The sequence below is a fragment of the Protomyctophum parallelum genome (genome assembly GCF_964188405.1).
Source record: "Protomyctophum parallelum genome assembly, chromosome: 4".
NCBI lineage: Eukaryota > Metazoa > Chordata > Actinopteri > Myctophiformes > Myctophidae > Protomyctophum > Protomyctophum parallelum.
Genome location: NC_139700.1, coordinates 9,989,388 through 10,013,182, shown reverse-complemented (window position 1 = coordinate 10,013,182; position 23,795 = coordinate 9,989,388). Strand labels below are relative to the sequence as shown.

Below are 23,795 nucleotides of genomic sequence, written 5' to 3'. Positions count from 1 at the left end.
ATCCCGGCACTGATTGTGTTAATAGTTAATCATTGATCGATTAATCGCTGTTAAGAAATTAATCAATTAAACGAATTAATCGAAATTTCTGCGGTTCTATCATTGGGTGGTTTTCTGTGAATGTAATGCTGTCTGCACGTGTGCGTGGCCAAGGAACGCACATGTGGTCCGGTTAAGTCCCCCCCCCCCCCCTTGGTAGCCACAGAAACATCTCTACTTGTGCATGTGATGTGACAGAGAAGACAGTGCACTTTTCATTTCATATCATTGCCTGGCACTGTATCGTAAATGGTCAAATAAATATTTGATTAAGGAAAATAATATGCCTTTTGTATTCTTTCTGTATGTCAGCAAAATGTAGATTTCTATCTTCTAAGACATTGAGGGAAATGAAGATTCACAGATTTTTTTTTACGATCGATATGGTTATCAAAACGTATCAATTGTCTCTTAATGAATTAATCAATAAAAGGGAGGCAGCCAACCAGAAGAGTGATGTGGTCTGAAATAGACAATAACTAGACGTGGTGTTTCAGACATTTTGAAATACACGCCAATTTAGTGAGGAGGAAAAAATAATAATGGTAGTGCTGCTGGTGTGGATTCAGCCTTACTGTGTACGCACTGGCATTTTAAGGGTGGTTGGTATCAACGGCGTCAACTCTGGGAGTGCTTGAGGGCTTAAGCACCCACTGACACAATAGTAAGCCAAATAGCACCCACTGACTGAAGGCTGAAGCTCCCCTCCCCCTGGTCATTTTGCACACACCTTTACGGTGTTCACAGAACAGGTATTCAAATGCTAATACGGTGCCTTTGTTCCAGTGACCGCACGGTTCATTCACACTCCTGCAGCAACACTAGCCCTGGTAAGCACTGGACCAGGGCTACAGCAACACTACACTGACACGGTCAGCGGAGAGGCTGCTGTCTGTGTACCGTCGGCCCGTCTGTAAAGAGCCATGAGCCGGGAGGGAGCGGAGGGGCAGCAACATCGCCAGAGCCATCTCAGCCAAAATATCCCAAAACAGTGTCCGGTGAACAGAACTATTAATTTTCCTCAGACTACTTTTACTTTAATTAAAAGGTAAGATGCAATGGCTGTAATTGGGTCAAGGATCTTGCTTTCGTGAGCAATGGTGTACGAGATTGCTAATAAATTGGTCAAATCATGACATTGTTAGACCATCTGGGGGAAATAAATAAATACATTTGCGTCGTCGTCGTCCCATGCAATTCTAGCCTACCTAAAAGGTAAAATCCACCCGATGGCTGAAACAATTTAATTCTTCAGGCCTAGGCTACTGATGATTATTGGTCATGCTGAAATGTTGAAACAAAATGCTGAAACAATTTAATGTGTTCGTTGTGTACTGAAAGCGCATCACTGTGTTTATTAGCAAACTGTAAATAAAGTACCAAAAAAACTGTTTATCCCCCGCTGCGGGGGGGGGGGGGGGGGGGGGGTTACGGGGCGGTTGGGCACCCACTGTCGTTATAGGAACCTTCCGCCACTGGTTGGTATGGCTGTCTGAGGACAGATAGCAGTGATCAGGCCAGACTTACCAATAGAGTGGTCTGTGCTTGTAGATCTAGTGTAGGCCAGGAAAGCAGCCAGCAGGAAGATAGAAGAGAGGAGCTCAGCTCGCCCAACAACACCAGTTACCTAAGGATACAAAGTTAGTATGATATTAATAAAGCAGTATAATATGAATAAGTAAGTAGTGGTGGGTGGTGAGTACTAGTAGTAGAATTGGTACTGTAGTATAAGTATAGAAGGAGTAATACATAATAGTAGTGATGGCGCTAATGGCCAGCGTAGTACTCCTCGAGTCCTCGTTGTACTGAGATGTGGTGATGCGGTGTTTGAAGCAGTACTGGGTAGAGGTACTAGTTATGGTTGCCCTAGTGGTAGTAACAGTAGAACCAACTTAGCAGGTGTAATAGTACAGTATTGTATGTAGTGAAAACGTATTAATAATTGTACAAACTACAAGTAGTTTTGTACGGTCAGTAGTATTTGAAATGTGACCTGTTACAGCCTTTACAAAGATAACAGGAATTGGTGGTAATCTGAGTCAATGTATCTCAGTCGAAGTTCCATACAATACTTTTTCTCCTGCTGAGAAGACAGATTGGTAAATAAGGGTGGCAGGTAGCTAAATTGCATACTTGAGGACTGCCCCCAGGTGGCTGGATATTGAACTGTTTTTTTCCCAAAACCAAGTGCCAGAGACACTCTTCTATCTCTGTTCCCTCAACTTCAAACAGAGCACTCTGGAAAAAAATACCCGATTCCACAGTTCCAAAAAAAGCCTGCTGAAATGTTCAGAACTGAATGTGTTTCGTAGCAGTGGAAGCACTGTGTAGGTGCGGGCCATGGACAAGTGAGATGTGAAAACAACACCAAGGGCACTGTTTGACGACTATCCATCAAACTGTAAACATGCAGACCTGCTCCACTTGATAATACATCAGGTTTACAGGTGTAAACAGCTCCTCTCAGTCCCTCAAACACCAAGGGTACTGTTTGACGACTATGCAATATGCATCAACCTGCTCCACTGATAATACATCAGGTTTACAGGTGTAAACAGCTCCTATCAGTCCCTCAAACTCGACTAAAAATGATGATGATGATGGTGATGACCTGAGTGCCCTCGGGCCTTTAGCAGGTCAGTGATGTACTGTGTGGAGCTACTCAGTTTTGGAGAATTTTAAAAATCAATTCTAAAATTCACTGGCACCCAGTGCAAATTGGCTAGAACAGGGGTTCTGTGTTGACTTTTCTGTGTTGACTTTTCTTTGTGCCAGTTAACATCATGGCAGCTGCTGTTTTGAATCATCTGTAGGCGTGATAAAGTTAATGGCGTTGTCACTCTCAGGTATAGGGAGTTGCAGTAGTTAGATCGAGAGGAAGTCCTTGAGTGGTACAACCACCGCTTTAATTTAGCTATGGTTCTGAGTTGATAAAAGCAGCCCTTCAAAACTTAAACATCCAGTGCACATTAGCAGACAGTGCAGGGGCCACAAGCTCCGGTCAGGGTGTAGAGGCATTCTTGAGGGCCAAACATAATTGCTTCTGTCGATCATCTTTATCTGTTGTTCTGACTGTTCTCCATGAGTGAGAAGCTAGAAGTAGTGATTCCATTCACTTTCACTGCATGGCAAATGCATCAGTGTTTTTGCCACACTTATGTACGACCGTCACCAGGTAGAGCATTAATTTGTGTAAAAACAAAAATAATAACTTGAAATATACAATATTTCTCTGCCATGTTACAGTGTAATTTTTTGACTGAAGAGATAAAAACTTTTTCAATAGACATTATGTCCAGGGAATTCGGAAAAAGGTTCCAATTATGTTTGAAAGAGCATGTGAAACCCACCGACGACTATGAGTAATCAATTGAACCATTATTATTATTATTTCGACCGCAAATGACACCTCACTCCTCACTCATTCTGGATTATGAGACTATACCGTAAATTAAATAATTGCATTTCAGGATGTCAGTACAATTAACATTAACATCACCAGTCAGAGAGACGACCAAAAAAAACGTTCAGAAAAAAGACAGAGGGGTAATGGTGGGGGGGACACAGGAGGTTCTTTGTCCATAGTTTATCATGAAGGGACCTTCAGTGCTCTGTGCATAAAATGAAAAACAAATGATCCGTTGAGAGCGAGATTCCAGACGAAGATAATGTGAAGGACATTCGCTGGAACAAGTCTAAGGACTCATTTGTTAGGCAAATGATCTCTTTTTCAAGGTTCTAAGAGACTGCACTTAGATTAGACCAACGGCATGGGTGGGGGGCAGGGCGAGGTGGTGGTGTGGGGTGGGGTGTCGAAGCCGTACAAGCTGCTGTGTAAAGGAATAGCGCTCCACCCCTGGGAAGCAGAATGTTTTCTTTGTCTTTTCTAACTCTCTGGTCAGGGCCTGTCTGGTTATCAATTCAGCCGACTTGAATGGGATGAAATACAAGTACTAATTGGGGTAGTGTGCAAGTGCGTGCATGTGCTTGTGCGTGTGTATGTGTGTGTGTGTGTGTGTGTGGAGGGGGGGGGGGGGGGGGGGGGGGAAACGTGGGGACGAGAACAAGGTCAAGTTCAAATAAGCAAACAAACCTGAATGCTGAGTTCAGACCGAGTTCAGTCACAGATCACAAACAGGTTGGGAAATTAACAGCCACTCACTGGCCACCAGCTAAACACTATTTACAAACCACTTTTGCAGGTAACCAGCAGCACTCACGCCAAGGGTCCCGTTTAGCCTATTTGGACTGGAAAGAGGCCTGAAAAGTAGCTGGTGAATCACCAGCTACTTTAAGAGGTCTCTGTCATTAGGCCTCTCTGAGTCATGGTATTGTTTTCCCCTTTAAACTTCAAATGGGTTAGTGATACCGATACATTTTCAAGTGGGACCACCTGACTCAGAAAAGTATGGGAACCGTTACGGGCTTGTAGATCTGCTATTTTTGAAAAATTGTGAAAACGTGTGCAAATCTTTCAATATATATATATTCTTTCACAGCGAATGTTTTTTAACTCAAATATTTGCTTCTAGGGGGGTCCCTGGAACAAAATATTTTTTTGAGTTTGTGGCAAAATACAGATAATTTTGTGGGTCCTTGACAAAGTTTGAGCACCACTGATTATAGAAAAACACAGGTTTTTCAGAAAACAGTCAGGATTCAGAAGACATTTTGTAGAATCTGGTCTCAGGTCTCAATGGGATAATAATCAGATGAACACTTACCGCCTCAGCGTGGATGGGGTGCACGGCGAACAGCAGCGCCGCCACCAGGCCGGAGGCCCTGTCCAGGAAGAGGCGACACACGCGCAGGAAGAGCACACACACCACGGCGTGAAGCACCACGTTGAGCAGGTGGTAGGAGGCAGAGCTCAGCTCAGTGACGAGGTAGTTCAGCCGGAACGTCAGCACGGTCAGGGGTCGATAGGATTTATGGCTGCGCTCCTGTGGAGTTTGGTAAATAAATATTACAGCTTGTCAGTTGGCAGTGTGTAAATCCCACTGAATGTTTATCAGGAGTCATACATTTTGTCTGGACTGAACTCCTTCAAGTCATCCAACCTGCCAATGTTCACCCATACCCACATTTCATTTACCTGGAATACAGTAAGTTCACTTTCAGAACAATGAATGCATTCAAGATTTCTGAAAGATGCATTACATGTCAGATAGTGGTTTTAGAAGGTACGCATCTTAAAATTTACTAAAAATTAAAAACTTTTTACAATTACAATGATACTCAGCCCCTTTATTCAGCACCTTTGACACGTTTAGCTTTGTTTAGTCCCTTAGGTTGAAAAAAGGCTATCTCACACTATTCAGTCTAAAAGCACCACATTTCTGTTTATGATTAAATCTATCTAGAGCACTTTAGCTTATTACCAATATGGCCTAATAACTATTCAAAGAATAATTAAAGAGAAGAGAACAATCCAGCAATATGAAACAGTACAATTTTAAATGGTCTCATACAGATTCAACAGTAGAATTTGAACAATATGTTTCTATCAGAATCTGACCAGAAATCACTGATACTTCACCCCCCCCCCCCACACACACACACACACACGCGCCCGCACACGCACACACCCTAATACTTTCTTCTTCAAATAACTGCAGCGACTATTCTGACTAATATCAGTGATGAGCTCACGAATGATGACATTCAGGGTGAACTGCTGCTTTCAACCAAGAATGATGATGATGACCTGTATTTTACTTATCTACAGTTCGCCAAGAAACCATCCTGAAAATGACACGAGAAGAATGGTTCTGCACATGGCCCATGCTGGGGCCAATGGTAATAAAGACAAGACATTTACACTGTTGTAGTTCTTGCAATCGACTTCATTAAGACATTAAGCATCAAAGAGCTCTGGATTGACTTTGGCTGCAGATAGAACTACTAGGACATTCCTGTTCATGAGATCTGCAATGCTCCTGATCCCCAAAGCCAGAAATCACTGGCTGTGCCTCTCTTGGTAAATGGTAAATGGTGCATTTATATAGAGGTTTTATTCAAGGTGCTGTGACCCGATCCGGGTCACGGCACCAATGTAACGGCCAGGATTCAAACTCGGGTCTCACGCATGAAAGTCCAATATCTTAACAACTAGACCAAAGGGTTATCGCTATGCGCCGGGGGAGATATTACACTTTTGAGGCCATCAGGCAGAGGCTCAGAGCCACTCTGCTACACATACACCGATAATGGAGGAAACCATGCAAGGCACCACATCGGGAGCAATTAGGGGTTCAGAGTCTTGCTCAAGGACACTTTGACACTGTCTCCCATTATAACAGGATGTGATACTAAATCAGCCTTCCTTGACCATAGGAACATTTTGTTAGACTGCTTGGGAGGCAACACCGGATCTCACAGGCAGGCACCCTAGGTCGCATTCTCACCTCTAAGTCGGTGGACTCGGTGGATGCAAATGGGTGGAGAAGTTGCATCATTCTTGCATTTTTTATTTGCGTTCACACTGCGCTGTATAACCGCAGCATGGGCACATTGCGAAGGCACAGCAGAGACGGGTCTATCCACGGTAATGTGACATCTTTGCACTGCGTAAAATATGCCCTCTCCGTCTCCAACTGTGTTTAATAAATTAGGCCCAGGATTGAACCCATGAACTTGTGGTTGAAACAAGACAAGTCTTCTACCGACTGAGTACACCATCATGTAAGGATGCCTGCACCAAAAACGAGGGTCCAGATTACAACATACAGTATAAGAAGAACATCCATGTATGTATGTGTGCGAGTGAGTGAGTGAGTGAGTGAGTGAGTTGTTATTGTTTCGATAAACATACATATTACATACTGTAGGTTGTTTTAGGTTGTTCCTACAGCTCTACACTCAATCTGGATGAAAATATGAATTATGTTTAATAAAGTTTGGTGGATAGTGGGCATTTCAATAAGCTAATGAGAGTGATCTAGATGTAATCATAAACCTGAACATTCCAGTCTTTCTCATGCTAAAAAACAAACAAAATAGTCACAAGTTTGTCAATAAAAGTTGGTATAACTAATTTTCATGCCATCTTGCACATACTGTATGCAAATTGGGTGTCTAGTCAAACCCAATCATAAAGATAAGGGGTTCATGTGTTCAAACCGACGGAGCATTGGTCCGAACGACAACCTACCTCAAACCCTCACCTCCCACGGGGCAGCACACCTAAACCTAACGCCACCCCTCTCCCGACCCCCAGCGCACCTCGGACCAATGCTCCTTCGAACCAATGCTCCGTCGGATCATAGTATGCCTCCCAAAGATAAGTACACAGAGCGTGTAAGTTTCTCACAGGTTTCATCTCACACTCTGTCAGGTTGGTGAACTGTGATGTTCAGGCCTCGCCACAGATGTTCAATGTGGGGTTTGACTGGGCCACGCAAGGACACACTCCAGCGTTGACTTGGCTCTGGCTGTGTGCGCGCTTCGGGTCATGATAGTCGAGCAAAAAGGGTAAATGTTCTGCCCAGTCTGAGGTAGTGTGCACTCTAAATCAGGTTTTCTTCAAAGACCTATTGTCTTAACTCTTGACCAGTCTCCCAGACCCTGCTGCTGAGAAAGTTGAGAAACAATTAACATCCCCATAGTATGATGTACCAAGCTTCACCCTAGAGATGCAATTAGCCAGATGATGAACATTAGGTTCTTACCAGACGTAGTCCTTGGCATTGAGGCCAGAGTTCCAGATAATATTTCCCTCATGTTCACAGTCATTTAAATGCCGTTTGATAAACTCCAGAAGTGCTGCATTGTGTTTACTCAGGAGTGGCTTAATCACACTAGAAATGTTCTACTAGCAGCAGGTGAGTGAAATGTTTTTAACGTGACTTTATATATTTTTTATTTTGTGTTTACTACAACAGAACAGAACAATGAGAACTAAAATGGAAATGAGACGTGACATTATTTGCTTACTGTCTGCTATAGGTTATTGTGCTTGCCCAATTGTCCTATTTAAACGAATAGATGCAATTTGTTTGAATATATTATATGATGGGCAGCAAATTTGACAAACTAATAAAATGTGTGATAAACTGTTGTAGCCATATATGATTATTAAATCTCCCACTATAGAGGGTGCATGCTGCATGCATGAAGTGAATGGAAAATCGAGTTGCAAATCGAGTGGCAAAATTAGTGACAAAGTGAGTTTAATGTTGTTTATAGTCATTTATTACAATCAAATACAACCTTTTTGTTTGGATTTATGGGCTGTCAAGTCAATTCTCTGTGAGTGAGTGAGTGAGTGAGTGAGTGAGTGAGTGAGTGAGTGAGTGAGTGAGTGAGTGAGTGAGTGAGTGAGTGAGTGATGTATGTTTATTAATCTCGAGAACCGTAAAACCAAATGTTCATATTCAGGGTGTGTCTTGCTTGCAACCGTGGGTCCGACCGACTCGGTCCGACCGGGCACTGCACTCCCTGTGGGTGTGTGGAACGTGTGTGTCAAATTTGAAGTCGGTGGGGCGAACGGTTCTCGGGTTATGTGGATTACAGATGTACAGACACACACACAGACTTGAATATATGTCAATGGGCAATGCCCATTGTGGTTTTTTTTAGATGATGGGTAAGAAGAGAGAGATGTGATGTCAGGTGGTGTACTGTGGGCTAAGAAGTGGTCAGGGCTATTTGAGATGTACAGTAAGTGCAAAGAGAGATGGTGAGGGAGGGAGAAAATTATTTGTACCAATTGACCAGACAGTAGACAGTAGTGTAACAGGTTAAGGTGAGTATAGAGATGGAAATGTTCTAGCAAGAGAAGCCAATGTATTGAGAATATGGGACATAGTATGGGTCAGGAAATATTTGTGACAGAAGGCTACCAGTGAGAGGGAAGATGTATACGATGGTAGTGAGACCAGCCATGCTGTACGGTTGGAAACGGTGGCACTGATGAAAAGGAGGCACAGCTGGAGGTGGCAGAATTAAGGATGCTATGGTTCTCATTAGGAGTGAAAAGGAAGGACATTATCAGAAATTACTGAATTAGAGGATCAGCCCAGGTTAGAAGGTTTGGGGATAAAGCAAGAGAGGTGAGGTTGAGATGGTTTAGACATGTGAAAAGGAGGGATGAGGGTACATTGGGAGAAGGATGCTGAAGATGTAGCTGCCAGGTAAGAGGATGGCCAAAGACGAGGTTTAAGGATGCTGTGAGAGATGACATGAAGGTGGCAGGTCACAGAGGAAGATGCAGAAAACAAAACCAAATGGGGTCCATGTGTGGTCCAGCCCTATGGAATGTAAAATTCAAGCATGTGCTAATGAAAAGTGTTTAAAATATATAGTTTTGATGCTCATCCTAGATCCTACTACTATAGGGGATGCAAAGCAATATGTCCGTTTATCCGTCCGACTTCTCCTACCAAATCACTCCGTTAGCACACATCTCTCTATGCACAAAAAATGATGCATGCCACAGAAATCCATCTGCACTACATTGCATCCATGTCATATTTACTGTACAAATATTGCTTTTGTATGACATACTGTTATTGCACAACATTTCACTGTGACACAAATTACATTACAATTTCCACATTAACCGACCCCTCCCCTTTTCCCTGCACGTACACACACACACACACACACACACACACACACACACACACACGGTACTGTACAGTACACTATAGTATGTTACAGTACAGTATGGTAAAGTACAGTACGGTACAGTAACGTGCGGTACGGCATGGTACAGTATGATACCATAAAGTATGGTACAGTACAGTATGATGCCGTACAGTACAGTACGGTACGGTACGGTACGGTACAGTACAGTACAGTACAGTACAGTACAGTACAGTACAGTATGGTACCATGCAGTACGGTACCATGCAGTACAGTACAGTACAGTACAGTACAGTACAGTACAGTACAGTACAGTACAGTACAGTACAGTATGGTACAGTATGATACCATACAGTAAGGTACAGTACGGTACAGTATGGTACCATGCAGTATGGTACAGTACGGTACAGTATGGTACAGTACAGTACAGTACGGTACAGTATGGTACAGTATGATACCATACAGTAAGGTACAGTACGGTACAGTATGGTACAGTACGGTACAGTATGGTACCATGCAGTACGGTACAGTACGGTACAGTACAGTACAGTACAGTACAGTACAGTACAGTACAGTACAGTACAGTACAGTACAGTACAGTACAGTACAGTACAGTACAGTACAGTACGGTACGGTACTGTACTGTACAGTACAGTACAGTATGATGCCCTACAGTGCCGTACAGTATTATACAGTAGTATGGTACAGTACATCACAAAAGTATAGCCAAATATATGCTGAAATGCAAAACCAGTCTAATTTTGGTGGCCATCTTGAAATATCACCGCCATATTGGATTTTTGGATGGCTCGGTTTAAAAAGTTAAAGAGTTGACCAAAGGAATGTTCACGTCAAATGTCACGCTTGTATCACCAAGCGAACAACCGTTCCAATGATCTGCTAATTGCACAAATTCTGTGTGTGTGTACGTCTGTAATCCACGTAACTCGAGAACCGTTCGCCCCACCGACTTCAAATTCGACACACACGTTCCACACACCCACAGGGAGTGCAGTGCCCGGTCTCGAGTCGGTCGGACCCACGGTTGTCCAGAACCGCCACAAAAGGCCTTTTTCATTTGGCGGCCATCTTGAAAAATGGTGTCCATTTTGTTTTTTCAAGTGGACAACGTACTTTTCTGAGAGAGTAGGTTCCGAAGCACTCGTGTGCCAATTTTGGTGCTTGTACCATAAAGTGAACGATTCTCATGAAATATTGACTTAATATCCTCCACTAATTCACCCAGTACTGCACTGTCAATGCAACACTAGCACAACATCAACGACACAATCTACACAACCAAAAAATCAACACAATTACACAGCTCTGAGGCTATGCGACTTCACTTCTAGGACATTTTCACACACACACACACACACACACACACACACACACACACACACGCACACACACACACGCACACACGCGATGATGCATAGGGGGAATTAGTTTACCTCAGACATGAGGCCAGAGTTCCAGATAATATTTCCCTCATGTTCACAGTCATTTAAATGCCGTTTGATAAACTCCAGAAGTGCTGCATTGTGTTTACTCAGGAGTGGCTTAATCACACCAGAAATGTACAATTCAATATCCTTGTGTACAACAAAGCCCAGCGTTTTAGTTGGTCACCATGACCACACCGTTGGTATTTAGCTTTTGACCACATTATTTGGCTACTGTTAAAAAGTCTTTCAAAAGAAGTTTGATGATCCCAACCGACATAATTTGCTTGCTCATTGTCGCATGTTGTTGCATCTGAACCATTGTTCTACTAGCAGCAGGTGAGTGAAATGTTTTTAACGTGACTTTATATATTTTTTATTTTGTGTTTACTACAACAGAACAGAACAATGAGAACTAAAATGGAAATGAGACGTGACATTATTTGCTTACTGTCTGCTATAGGTTATTGTGCTTGCCCAATTGCCCTATTTAAACGAATAGATGCAATTTGTTTGTATATATGATGGGCAGCAAATTTGACAAACTAATAAAATGTGTGATAAACTGTTGTAGCCATATATGATTATTAAATACACTCCCACTATAGAGGGTGCATGCTGCATGCATGAAGTGAATGGAAAATCGAGTTGCAAATCGAGTGGCAAAATTAGTGACAAAGTGAGTTTAATGTTGTTTATAGTCATTTATTACAATCAAATACAACCTTTTTGTTTGGATTTATGGGCTGTCAAGTCAATTCTCTGTGAGTGAGTGAGTGAGTGAGTGAGTGAGTGAGTGAGTGAGTGAGTGAGTGAGTGAGTGAGTGAGTGAGTGAGTAATGTATGTTTATTAATCTCAAGAACCGTAAAACCAAATGTTCATATTCAGGGTGTGTTTTGCTTACGCCCAAAGGGAGTGCGCTCACTGCGCTGCCATGTTAGTCAGAGGATATTAACCAGTAAGACGCCTGAGGGCGAGAAGCGACGGCCATATCCACTTGCCCAAATGTGCTGACCTCATCACATTTGTGGCTATGGCCACAACTGCTATGGCCCTGTTTAGCCCAAGGAGTGTATTTCGTGGATGGATTCAGAATCATGAAGAAAACATAATGTGACACGTCACATGCTACTTAAATAATGACATTTAGAACATTTTGCTGTAAATTGATTGTTAATGGTACCCCAACTTTCAGCAGCTGTCACAAATTCCCCTAGGGTGGCTGAATATAAACCAATGTGGGATGTGTTAGTAGACACCCCTACAAACACATTGGTAAGAAATGTATTCCCAGCTTTGACATTATTCTGACAATCTTCACTGACTGCGTGTGAAGTCGGTCGGATCAGCTGCACAATTATGGTACATGCAGAGTCAATGCAAAGATGTCTGTATGATGCCCGCAAATGATGCAAGATGAGGCGAATGACATTCACCCAGTACTGCACTGTCAATGCAACACTAGCACAACATCAACGACACAATCTACACAACCAAAAAATCAACACAATTACACAGCTCTGAGGCTATGCGACTTCACTTCTAGGACATTTTCACACACACACACACACACACACACACGCACACACACGCGATGATGCATAGGGGGAATTAGTTTACCTCAGACATAGGTGTCCCCCAGAAGTCATTATGGAACAGGTTGCGAAGAGGGGTTGCGGGCCGCAAGTCCTTATTGTCTAGGATCGCTGAGACGTCATCAAACACGAAGCCGCATGACAAACTGTTCCAGTAGCACCCCACCACCAGTCCAGTCAAAAGCAAGACCTCCTTCCATGACACGGCAGCCATTGCAGACCAAGGGCCTCATTGATCACTGTCCAAAAATAGAACCAAACGTTACTGAATAACAAGTAGTCTCAGTGCCACAGCCGTGTTGTCTGCAATTATACCGTCAAACAGAATGCCACTAAAAATGCAGACTGATCGCGACCATGAATCATGCGAGGGGGGGTCGGGCAACATCCATATTTCTTTAAAAGACAGGTTTTAAAACGTGTATGTGTGAGCTTCATCCTTTCCCCTAGCCCTCCAAGCAGAACCCAATGGTACTGAAGTTTCTGACATTTTTGACGACACAGACCATGGGGTCCTGTTGCAGCAGTATCCTGCCACGCGGACATAATAAAACATAAACACCGTGTTTACGGCCTGTCTGCGCTCTTTGACGACTTTTTTTCGTGTGAGGGCTTCTGAATCTGTGAACTATAAGTACCTATACATGCCGCTGCGAATATCTCCTGTGGCGCGGAAGCCGTTAAGTATTTTTAATCTTTGTTTGACCGATTTGGTCGCTTTGATTCTTCTCTTCCTTCCTTGTTTATTGACACCTCATTGTACGGCCTATCTGGCTAGCTAGTGGCGCTATAGCAATGACAGAGCAGATCAGAGGCAGGGACGTAGCCGCACAAGCCAACCGCACACCGGGAGGCGGTACAATAAACGGTAAACAAACAAGAAGAAATAAAGCGACCAAATCGGTCAAACAAATACTTAACGGCTTCCGCGCCACAGGAGATATTCGCAGCGGTTTGTATAGGTACTTATAGTTCACGATTTCAGAAGCCCTCAAAGGAAAACAGGCCGTCAAACGGCGCAGATACGATGTTAGTGAGCATATTTATGTCCGCGTTCCAAAATTCCCATACGAAAATATAAATATGAACAGGGACCCTACACAAAGCGACATCAAAATTTCAGAAAAGCTTTATGGAGGGTTCCGAGAGGGGCTACCTTTCCCCCTGCTCACAGCTAGCCTAAGAATTAGACTCTCGCAGATATTTCATTGATTCTGACCTTTTCAATATCAGAATCGATAAACTATATCTACGAGAGTCTAACTCTAAATCTTAGGCTATAGTTAACATTCACAGTCAGCTGTTATGGTTTATTGATTCCAAGAACCTTGGCACATCATTATCACTTTGTGTCTTATTGTTCCCTTTCCTGGACACTGGATTCAAGCATAAAAACAAAGTTGCCTATCTTGACTACATAGCATAAGTGCATATAGTTAGCCAGTCTGAGACTACAGGACAGTACTAGTGTGAATGGACAGGAATGACAGCTGGTGACACGCCTTGTTGCTATAGTAATACATAATAATGAATTAAGTAGCTAACGTATAGTTATCCACCCAGCTAAAGTATAAACTAACATTTTACATTTGTTAACTGGTATTACATTACATAATATATGTTATAACGTATTACATAAATGCATGCATTACATTAGTAGTCACATCATTAACATATCATAGCAAGCAAGCTAACGATGACTTAATAAAGCTACGGGTTACTTTAACAGCAAACATTTGCCCGTCATGTATTATCGTTTCTCGTATAGCCACGCACGGAATTCTTCCAATGAAATAGAATGAGTGATTCGGAAGTTTAAATGTGAACGTTGTTACTTGTAATGTATAGAAAACATACGTTAGTGCATTAAATCTGCCAGCGATATTCCACTCAGTGCATGATGCTAAAGCTAGCCCGTTCAGGCAGCGTCTAGTGAGCAGATCTAATGAACAGATTTAAGGCTTCCGGTGGACGATCTCTTCAAAATAAGAGTACCCTCTAGAGTATTGAAAAAAAGTTTAATTTGCACATTAAAACTACAAATTAAACATTTAAATGATGCTATATGATGCTATAAGACACACATTATGTTTCTGTGTAAAAATAAGTAATTAAATCATTATAATAATAATAATAAAGTTATCTAAATGGATAAATGCTATTCACTGGAGTGCATGGACTTTATAAAGTGGACACTGGACAAAAGACGGCTCCGCGAGGCAACTATCTGGACATACCCACGCGTTCGGGGAGATGTCCTCTACCACACCCCACTCTCCGCTAAGCGGGAGAGGTGTAAAATTCACAGCAGCAGACCTTCTACTGGGGTCAATGCTCAAAAAAGTACCGTTTCCGGACCCAGAATGGACACTGGACAAAAGACGGCTCCGCGAGGCAACTATCTGGACATACCCACGCGTTCGGGGAGATGTCCTCTACCACACCCCACTCTCCGCTAAGCGGGAGAGGTGTAAAATTCACAGCAGCAGACCTTCTACTGGGGTCAATGCTCAAAAAAGTACAGTTTCCGGACCCAGAATGGACACTGGACAAAAGACGGCTTTTGATGATGTGGCTTTATGCAATGAAAGTTTAAATCTTTCAAAAAATGTCACACACGGCTTGAAGAAGCAGCGGCGCAGGACTCAACATTTAGACGGAAACTTGAGAAATTCAATCTAGCCAACACATCAGTGTCATTAGTGTCTCAGCAATTTTCTAGGACAGCGTTGAGCGTTGACCTCAGTAGAAGGTCTGCTGCTGTGAATTTTACACCTCTCCCGCTTAGCGGAGAGTGGGGTGTGGTAGAGGACATCTCCCCGAACGCGTGGGTATGTCCAGATAGTTGCCTCGCAGAGGCCTCTTTGTCCAGTGTCCATTCTGGGTCCGGAAACGGTACTTTTTTGAGCATTGACCCCAGTAGAAGATCTGCTGCTGTGAATTTTACACCTCTCCCGCTTCGCGGAGAGTGGGGTGTGGTAGAGGACATCTCCCCGAACGCGCGGGTATGTCCAGATAGTTGCCTCGCGGAGGCCTCTTTGTCCAGTGTCCATTCTGGGTCTTGAAACGGTACTTTTGTGAGCGTTGACCTCAGTAGAAGGTCTGCTGCTGTGAATTTTACACCTCTCCTGCTTAGCGGAGAGTGGGGTGTGGTAGAGGGCATCTCCCCGAACGCGTGGGTATGTCCAGATAGTTGCCTCGCGGAGGCCTCTTTTGTCCAGTGTCCACTTTATAAAGTCCATGCACTCCAGTGAATAGCATTTATCCATTTAGATAACTTTTATTATTATTTAATTACTTATTAGTTATTTAATTACTTATTTTTACACAGAAACATAATGTGTGTCTTTACAATAACTGTAATGTAATAATAATACTAATTGTTATAATAGGTTTATTATTGCTTGCTGAAGTAGGAACCTTTATTGCTTAGGTAGGAACCTTGCTTATACAGGTGCGTGACGCACGGTACCTGTTGGTTGCACTAGACTGAGCTGACAGGTTGTTTATTACTACTCTGAGCACGGGACTTTATAATAAACTATTGCCCGGCTGGGCTAAACTACAATCCTTGTTGGGTGATTCTTAAAGAAAAGAACACACTTTTACACTAATAATGTAATGTAATAGTTATTTAATTAACGAATTAAAAAACCTTATTTTATTCTAACATGTCTCCCCCCTGCTCCGATCCCTCACTAAAAACGCCGGGACAACGCTCCACACGTCCCAAACTCTTCTCCCTTCTGGCTCCAAAACTGTGGAATGCACTTCCCATTGCAGTCAGAACTGCAGCATCACTCCCAATCTTCCGCCGTAGTCTGAAAACCCACCTTTTTAGACTCCATCATGGCCCATAGCACTTACCCTACCCCCTTAGATAGCATTACTGTAGACTTAGATAGCATCTGATACAGACTTATAGCATGTTATGTAGACAGCACTATAATTGCATTGTATATAGTCATAGCACGCCATAGCTAGTACATATGTATAGCATAGTAGTATATATATATAGTTTATATGTATAGTCTCATAATATAGATATTCCACTGTTACTTTCTTAGCTTACGCATGTTTTATGATAAATGCTTTTGTGATGTATTCCCATGCTTTTGTTCTTGATTATTGTAAATCGCTCTGGATTAAGAGCGTCTGCTAAATGCCTAAATTGTAAATTGTAAATTGTATTCTGAAGGCAACCGGATGTCTTAAATCTGCTAGCTCTCAGACAGGAAGTTCTAAATTTGCTCATAGACGGAGCCGCACGTTCAACACAGCGACCACCGCTTCCGGTGCAGAGTTGAAGAGAGTGAACTTTTACTTTCATCATCATCATCATCATCATCATCATCATCATCATCATCATCATCATCATCAAATAATTTATATAAAATACATTATGTATGAACAATGATTTTATCATCTGCTAAAGATATATATGACAAATAAATCAATCTTTAGCAGATGATAAAATCATTGTTCATACTGTATTTTATATGCATGTGTGTACTGTGTGTGTGTGTGTGTGTGTGTGTGTGTGTGTGTGTGTGTGTGTGTGTGTGTGTGTGTGTGTGTGTGTGTGTGTCAGCATAGTTTCAAGAATACAAGAATAACATATTCTAAAATCAGTATAAAACTGAATAGTTATCTATTTTTATAATGCTTCTTGCTAATAATTATTCGTAATGTATTATCTGTGTGTTTTTTGTTTTTTTGTTTGTTAGTTTGTTTTTAGTATAAAACAAGTATAATCCAATCGCTTGAGTTCACGACACGATCGTTAGTATTTCACGACAGCCAGAAAGTGCAACAAAAAACGTTTTACGATTGTTGTCAACGGTATCCTAGCAGCCACCACAGTGCCAACTGATTTAGCTCATGTTTTGTAAAGTAACGTAAGTTTAGAGTATGATAATATAAGTGCCCTTCCAGCTCAAAGTATAATTTACATTAGATCACCCGATCAGCATAAAAGAACAGGATATCGCTTTACGAACTTAATCATTTAAATCAGAAACCAAGGTTAGCTCTGATGCTAATGTAAACATGAAGTATGGAATCGATAGCCATACTTGATCTTGCCCATGACCATGGCCATTGCCTGACCATCTAGCATAGCCTCACGGACAGACACGGTACCGCTGCCAGGATGCCTGCTGTTCTCGATTGGAACACAGTGATGGGAGCAGACCCAGCAACCCTACCTGACAGTGCTGAAGAGAACCAAGCAGACCCCCTCTTCGATATGCTCGTGATGGTATAACGTTAATAATTCATTAAAACCATGTAATGCAGTGCATGCTGGCTAAAAGGGTTTGGGTGTCAATATCACTTCTTTTTTTTTCATTTGGCCGAATAGTAGCCCTGGTTCTTGACTCTCGTATTCATCATGGCAGTCATGTTTCAGGGCTATAGCCGTAGCCCTGGTCCAATTAAGCCGAATAGTAACTTGTACCAGTAGTTGCTCTGGCCTAGAATGGCCAATATATTCCATGATACATTATTAGTATATTCCATCCACAATAGTCTATATAACGTTGTGTCACCAGACTTTCACATTGAGCCATAGCACAAAATACATTTTTGTGGAGGGATTCAATTTCATCTTGTCAGCAATTTGTAATTTCTGGCATAAAATGTAATTCGTAAAATATCTCCACTTTTCCACGACGATGAATACGGACTAGTGACCATGCACTGACCAGTCTCTGTATGCAACAGATGGCTTTCACAGAAGCACTGAATGAACACATGTAAACTATTTCAATTAAGTAAATGAACACATACTGTACAGACTTTTTTGGCGTAATCCTTTGAGACAAAGTGTTTGACTATATACTTGTACTGTTTTGCATACTGTACATTTGTCTAATAAAATATTCAATCAATCAGCAACCAATTTTCACAGTTAATGATGGGTTCTTTGCAGGTAGAAGAACGGGAGCTGAATGATAAATCCTCAGATCAAATGATCCAACTCTTCAGAGTTACTCAGGCCCTGCTGAAGGTGTTGTATCTGATTCTAAAGTGTATAATTAAGGTTCAAGTGGAACCCTATTGATTTTGTTTTCATTATTTCTCCCTGCTAAAAGTGTTTGTTCAAGTCTACCCTTCAATACTTCAATTGATGTATCAATCAACAGACTCCACTGATCTTATGTTGTGGAAGAAATTAAAATCTGTCCGTCAATCTGTTTCAATTATACAGGCCATTCAGGCCTATACATTTTTATTTTCCACAACAAATGATGTAATGTGAAACACACATTCTCTGAAGTTCATGAGCTACAAAAAAGGTTTCTGAAAGGAGATTATTTTCAACAGAGCATCAGCATAATTAGTGATGATCATGATTAATATATTTAAAAGCAAGAGCTTTTCTTCTCGTTAATTAAGAAACAAGCATCGAAATGTTCAATCTGCTTGGACGATATATTCAAAATATGAATTGTGTACATGGTGACAGTAATGCTTGATAATTAAATTTCTCCCCACTCCCTCTCCTTTTCTCTGTATTTTAGAAGAAGAATCGGGAAGTTGCCCTAGCCTACGACTTCCTTGAAAAAACGGGCTTAGAGCAAGCGCAAACTGGTTAGTGGAGAGAAATCTTTTAATTTACCACAATACACATTCTGTCTTTGTTTGTTTTTTTCAAATCGGCTGTAGTCAAGATGTGTTTGTATTATCTGCTTTGTAGAAAATGAATTGCACACCAAGGTGTCAAAGCTGGAACAAGAACTGGAGGTAAATCCCTCAGCCTGTTTCTCTCTGCTCCTTTCTCTCTCCTTCATACAACAATGACTGAAATACAATATGACCAAATAACTTTGACCAATAGAGTGCTACATAGATGATGTATTTTTGTAGGCTAACCTGGCAGCTGTTGCCACTATGGGTTCCCACTACCAGTCCCACTGCAATGGATTCCCAATGGATTTCTTTGTACCGAGTTTTGATTAAATTGAGATCAGTATTAAACAAAGGCTTAAGATTATGTCCACAAATGTAAAGGCACTAATACATTTTAAACTAGGAGGAGACTGTTACCAAGTGGATTTTGGATCAGCTAAAAAATGGCAGCCCTCACTCAACTGAACCATTCCACATTATATAGTCTACAGACTCCACCCATGGCTAAGTAGTCAACCAACCCCAATGTACTAGCAATCCAAAGATGCTCCCCATAATGTAATCAGCTCTTCAGGCACCAGTGCACCACACCAGATTCCATGTCACAGCAGAATGTGCACCTTCTGTGATGTTACCACAATAAAGCATAAATACAATGGACCGGCCGATTCATTAAGCAATTTACGTTCATATTTAGTGCGTGCAGAGATTTCCGACCATTTCTACATTACGTGTGGGTGTATTGTTGAACATTATATTAGACAATCAGTCTGTCAGAGACTGCTCTGTCACATTTCTCAAGGGCAGATTCACACTATGGTCCCAGGTGCGCACTCGGGACCACTTGGCAGATGTTGTGGTAGTGTGAATGCTGCGTACCGTTCCCTGGAGAGGATCACCCAACCATTCCCGGGACCACATGGAGGTACTCTTGGGACGTGTATTCGAACACGGATCAATGCAATGTGAAAGCATTGAATAGAATACAGTTGGATGTAGTGTACTCGGGTGCGGAAGAAATTCAGGGGGGATTCACACTGAGGCGGTTTGATTCAAACTGTTACCGAATACGGTTGCCTGGTCCCCGCTGGCCCTGATTCACATTGGCATTTATTCTTCCACACCCTCAATGCTTTCACATTGCAGAGATCCGTATCCGAGTACACTTCAACCGGTCCCGATGCGGTCCCGGGAACGTTTGGGTGATCCGCTCCCGGGAACGGTACGCAGTATTCACAGAATTTCACACTACCACAACAAGTGGTCGCGAGTGCGCATCCGGGACCATAGTGTGAATCCCCCCTCAAGGCCAATGTGAATCATAAGAATAGAAATAGGGCGGTAGTTGCCGGGGTCTTATTTGCTCCCTTTCTTGTGCAGGGGGGTTACTTTGGCCAGGTTGAAATCTTGGGTGACCTGTGTGAATCTGCCCATACCCCCTCTCCTTCTGTGTTGTGCATACCTGGTGTTGTAAACTCTAATTACTGGACCCTCGTCTGGTTCTGACAGGTAGTGTGTGCAGGCTGGGTGGTGTGTGATAATCCGGTTGAAGTATTCCTTCGGTACGGCGGCGGCGGGCCCTGGAGAACAATAACACGATACGAAACAGTATCACGCTAAAGGTTCACAAAGTTTATTACACAAAAGGAACGTATATAGTGCTGGATCATAATGACGTGACAACAAGATATAAGACATAGAAACGTGACATGATAATGACTACTGCAGAAAGGCTGACCTTGCTGGCGCTGAGATGTCTCTCGTACGTAGCCTATCTATAAAGTAGGCTACAGTACAGGCAGTACACTGTATCTCAAGTTCAAGTACACAGACTAATTATAACACCTGGTACACGTGACAAATGGTCAGCTGTGTGATGTTTCTACTACCTGAACAGTACTCGATGGTAAAGCGGTATGGCTGAAGAGCTGATTAGATTATTATGGGAAGCATCTTGGGTGGATTGCTAGTACATTAAGGTTGGTTGATTTATGGGTTGATTACTTAGCCACAGAGACATGCAACTATCTTAAGCTTAAGTTATGTTAAACATAGAATTTATTTTCTGAAAATCCAATTGAAAATCTTGAAAGTGTTCACGACTCACCCCTCTGACCACCTAACACGGAAGCCATTGAGTGGTCAGCTATTTATCGGTATCACAATGAAAACTCATTTTTCAAAAGCTGTGACAAAATATGATGACCATGATGTTTTTTTTAACAATTAATTGGGGGCCCACTTGCAATATCTTCACGTCCCACCAGTGGGCCTTGGCCCACAGTTTGAGAACCACTGCTCTATTCAACTCATCATCATTAGAGATAATAATTAGATTACAGATTACAGCTCACGTCGCTCTGTGTCTGGCAGCAGTGCTTTGAGCCAATGGTGGAATGAATCTCAAACTGCAAGGGGGATTGGGTGTACGTAAGAAGATTAAGGCTAATTCCTTGTATGACACACAGCCATTTGTTGTAGTTACAACTTTTCTTTTCTTTTTCTATTTCTATTCTTCCCACAGAATCCTCTTCATATTAAATTGGTTTCCATTGAATAGAATAATGGGGCTTTTACCCCCTGAACCTGTCAATTAAGAAATTAAGAATGCATGCACAAGCTTGTGTTGTAAACAGATGGACCTGAACGGCTGGTGGTGTGTTGTTTATTTGCCTTGCTTCCGGTCCAGATGGCTCAGCGCACAGGCACCGGGAGAGACACTCGCTTCATGCGTGATGAACTTCGGCAGCTAGAGAGCCAACTGGAGCAAAGGGAAAAGGAATTCTCTCAGCTGAAGAGGGAGATGAGTAAGGATAAGAAGACCATTGAGGAGGTATGACCCCTTTGTTATCCATCATTTAGATCATCACGGGTGGGCAACTTTGATGATGGAAAAGGGCCACTATATTTCCACACTCACTCCAGAGGGCGTAGCAAGAATAGCCGATCTACAAGTCTACAATCTGCTATGTTTGAAATTGAAATCCTGAAATATTTTTAGCTATTTTGGAGGAATGGGAATTGTGAAAAGTTAAAATTGTATTTAATTTAAAATGCCTTTAATTATAGTTATGTTAACTTTAAATACAAATAGATTGGACATAAAAAAAGTTAATCAGTTCATCAAACCAAGAAAGTATTCCATAGTTGCAGCCCTAGTAGAATCGGATGATTCTCTTAAAAACATTTCACGTACTTGCTGTTGTGAATTCTGTTTGATCCCCAAATTCGTTTTGCATTCTTTCGATGACCTCCTCAAGTTTATTACAGTTAATTAGAAAACCTAGGTATTTCCATATCCAAGTCTGATTTGATTCATTTACACTTGAAATAACATCTTATGGTTTATCAACATCCCAATGAATACAATTTGCCCTGTGTAACATTTTAAACCTTTTTTAATCCCTTGGGGGGGATTGGTACAGTAGCCTGGCCCAGGCAACAGGCTTTCTGGTCTAGAGGGGCATTTCTGGTCTGGAGCAAGCGCTGGAGAAATATTGGTTCACCGATCAGAGCCACCCTCCGCCCCCTCCGCCCCGATCTCCTCCCTGGTAGAAAACAGCGGAGAAAACTGACGTCACTCTATTGAGAGTTCTGTAGTACAGAGGGAGTTCCCTCTGCACTGTAGTTCACTCCCACTCCTAGACCAGGAAATGTCTCTCGTTCCCCCAGGCTATCATTTTTTTAGCCGTAGCGAATGAAAATGAATGCCTGGGTACCGAAGCTATTGGTACAGTAATCTGGTCATTTCAGTGGCCAAAGAAACTCATCAGCAAAACAAGGTAGAGCAGGTCGTCCAATGATCCATGGGTCAGCGGTTCGAATCCCGGCTCCTCCTGTCTACATGTCGAAGTGTCCTTGGGCAAGACACTGAACCCCAAATAGCTCCCGATGTGCTGGTTGATACCTTGCATGGCTTCCGCCGCAATCGGTGTACGAATGGGTGAATGTAATGCACAATCTGTGTATAGCGCCTTGGATAAAGGCGCTATATAAATGCACCATTTACCATTTACCGTATGTACTACAGTGTGTGTACTTAAAGTGCCATCCCAGTCTTCTCTACCTACAGGTTTTTATTAACCCCGTCCCTCATCTATTTCCACTGTGTTCCCTCAGTTGCTTGTGCGAGCGGAGGAGGCTGAAGATGAAGTCAGGAAGCTTAAAAGAGAGGTCTGATGCCTGTGAACACATGCAGTCACACAGTTGATACATCTTTCTTAGACATGGTGTTAGTCAAAAATATTGGACGGTAATAAATCCATTTAGAAAAGATTGATTTTGTATTTTACATTTGCATTTATGCAAATAAGGTGAAGTGGTTGCACGGCTAAATTATTACACAAATGTGTTTTAGTGCTTGTGGGATTTCTGTCTGTGTGTGGGGCAGATTTAATCAAGAAAGGAATGGAAGTTAATCAACCAAAAACACTGTACCTACCTACTGTCACTGTACCTACCTACTGTCACTGTACCTACCTACTGTCACTGTGC

At 42.2% G+C, this 23,795-nt stretch overlaps 2 protein-coding genes across 2 annotated transcripts in view; one reads left to right on the top strand and one right to left on the bottom strand.

Annotated features, from left to right (window-relative positions):
* tmtc3 (transmembrane O-mannosyltransferase targeting cadherins 3) overlaps nt 1-14,589 on the bottom strand; it is a 62,597-nt gene extending 48,008 nt beyond the window's left edge. The window contains exons 1-4 of the mRNA XM_083764182.1: nt 14,526-14,589; nt 12,694-12,907; nt 4,764-4,982; nt 1,567-1,666 (exon numbers count right to left, since the gene is read on the bottom strand). Of these exons, the coding sequence (XP_083620308.1) occupies nt 1,567-1,666; nt 4,764-4,982; nt 12,694-12,882 (508 nt within the window). The 5' untranslated portion in view covers nt 12,883-12,907; nt 14,526-14,589. The remainder of the gene's footprint in view (nt 1-1,566; nt 1,667-4,763; nt 4,983-12,693; nt 12,908-14,525) is intronic.
* A 2,932-nt stretch (nt 14,590-17,521) lies between these two features.
* The window catches only part of cep290 (centrosomal protein 290), a 51,828-nt gene continuing 45,554 nt past the window's right edge, over nt 17,522-23,795 (top strand). The window contains exons 1-6 of the mRNA XM_083763145.1: nt 17,522-17,928; nt 18,601-18,678; nt 19,193-19,262; nt 19,369-19,415; nt 21,991-22,134; nt 23,421-23,474. Of these exons, the coding sequence (XP_083619271.1) occupies nt 17,821-17,928; nt 18,601-18,678; nt 19,193-19,262; nt 19,369-19,415; nt 21,991-22,134; nt 23,421-23,474 (501 nt within the window). The 5' untranslated portion in view covers nt 17,522-17,820. The remainder of the gene's footprint in view (nt 17,929-18,600; nt 18,679-19,192; nt 19,263-19,368; nt 19,416-21,990; nt 22,135-23,420; nt 23,475-23,795) is intronic.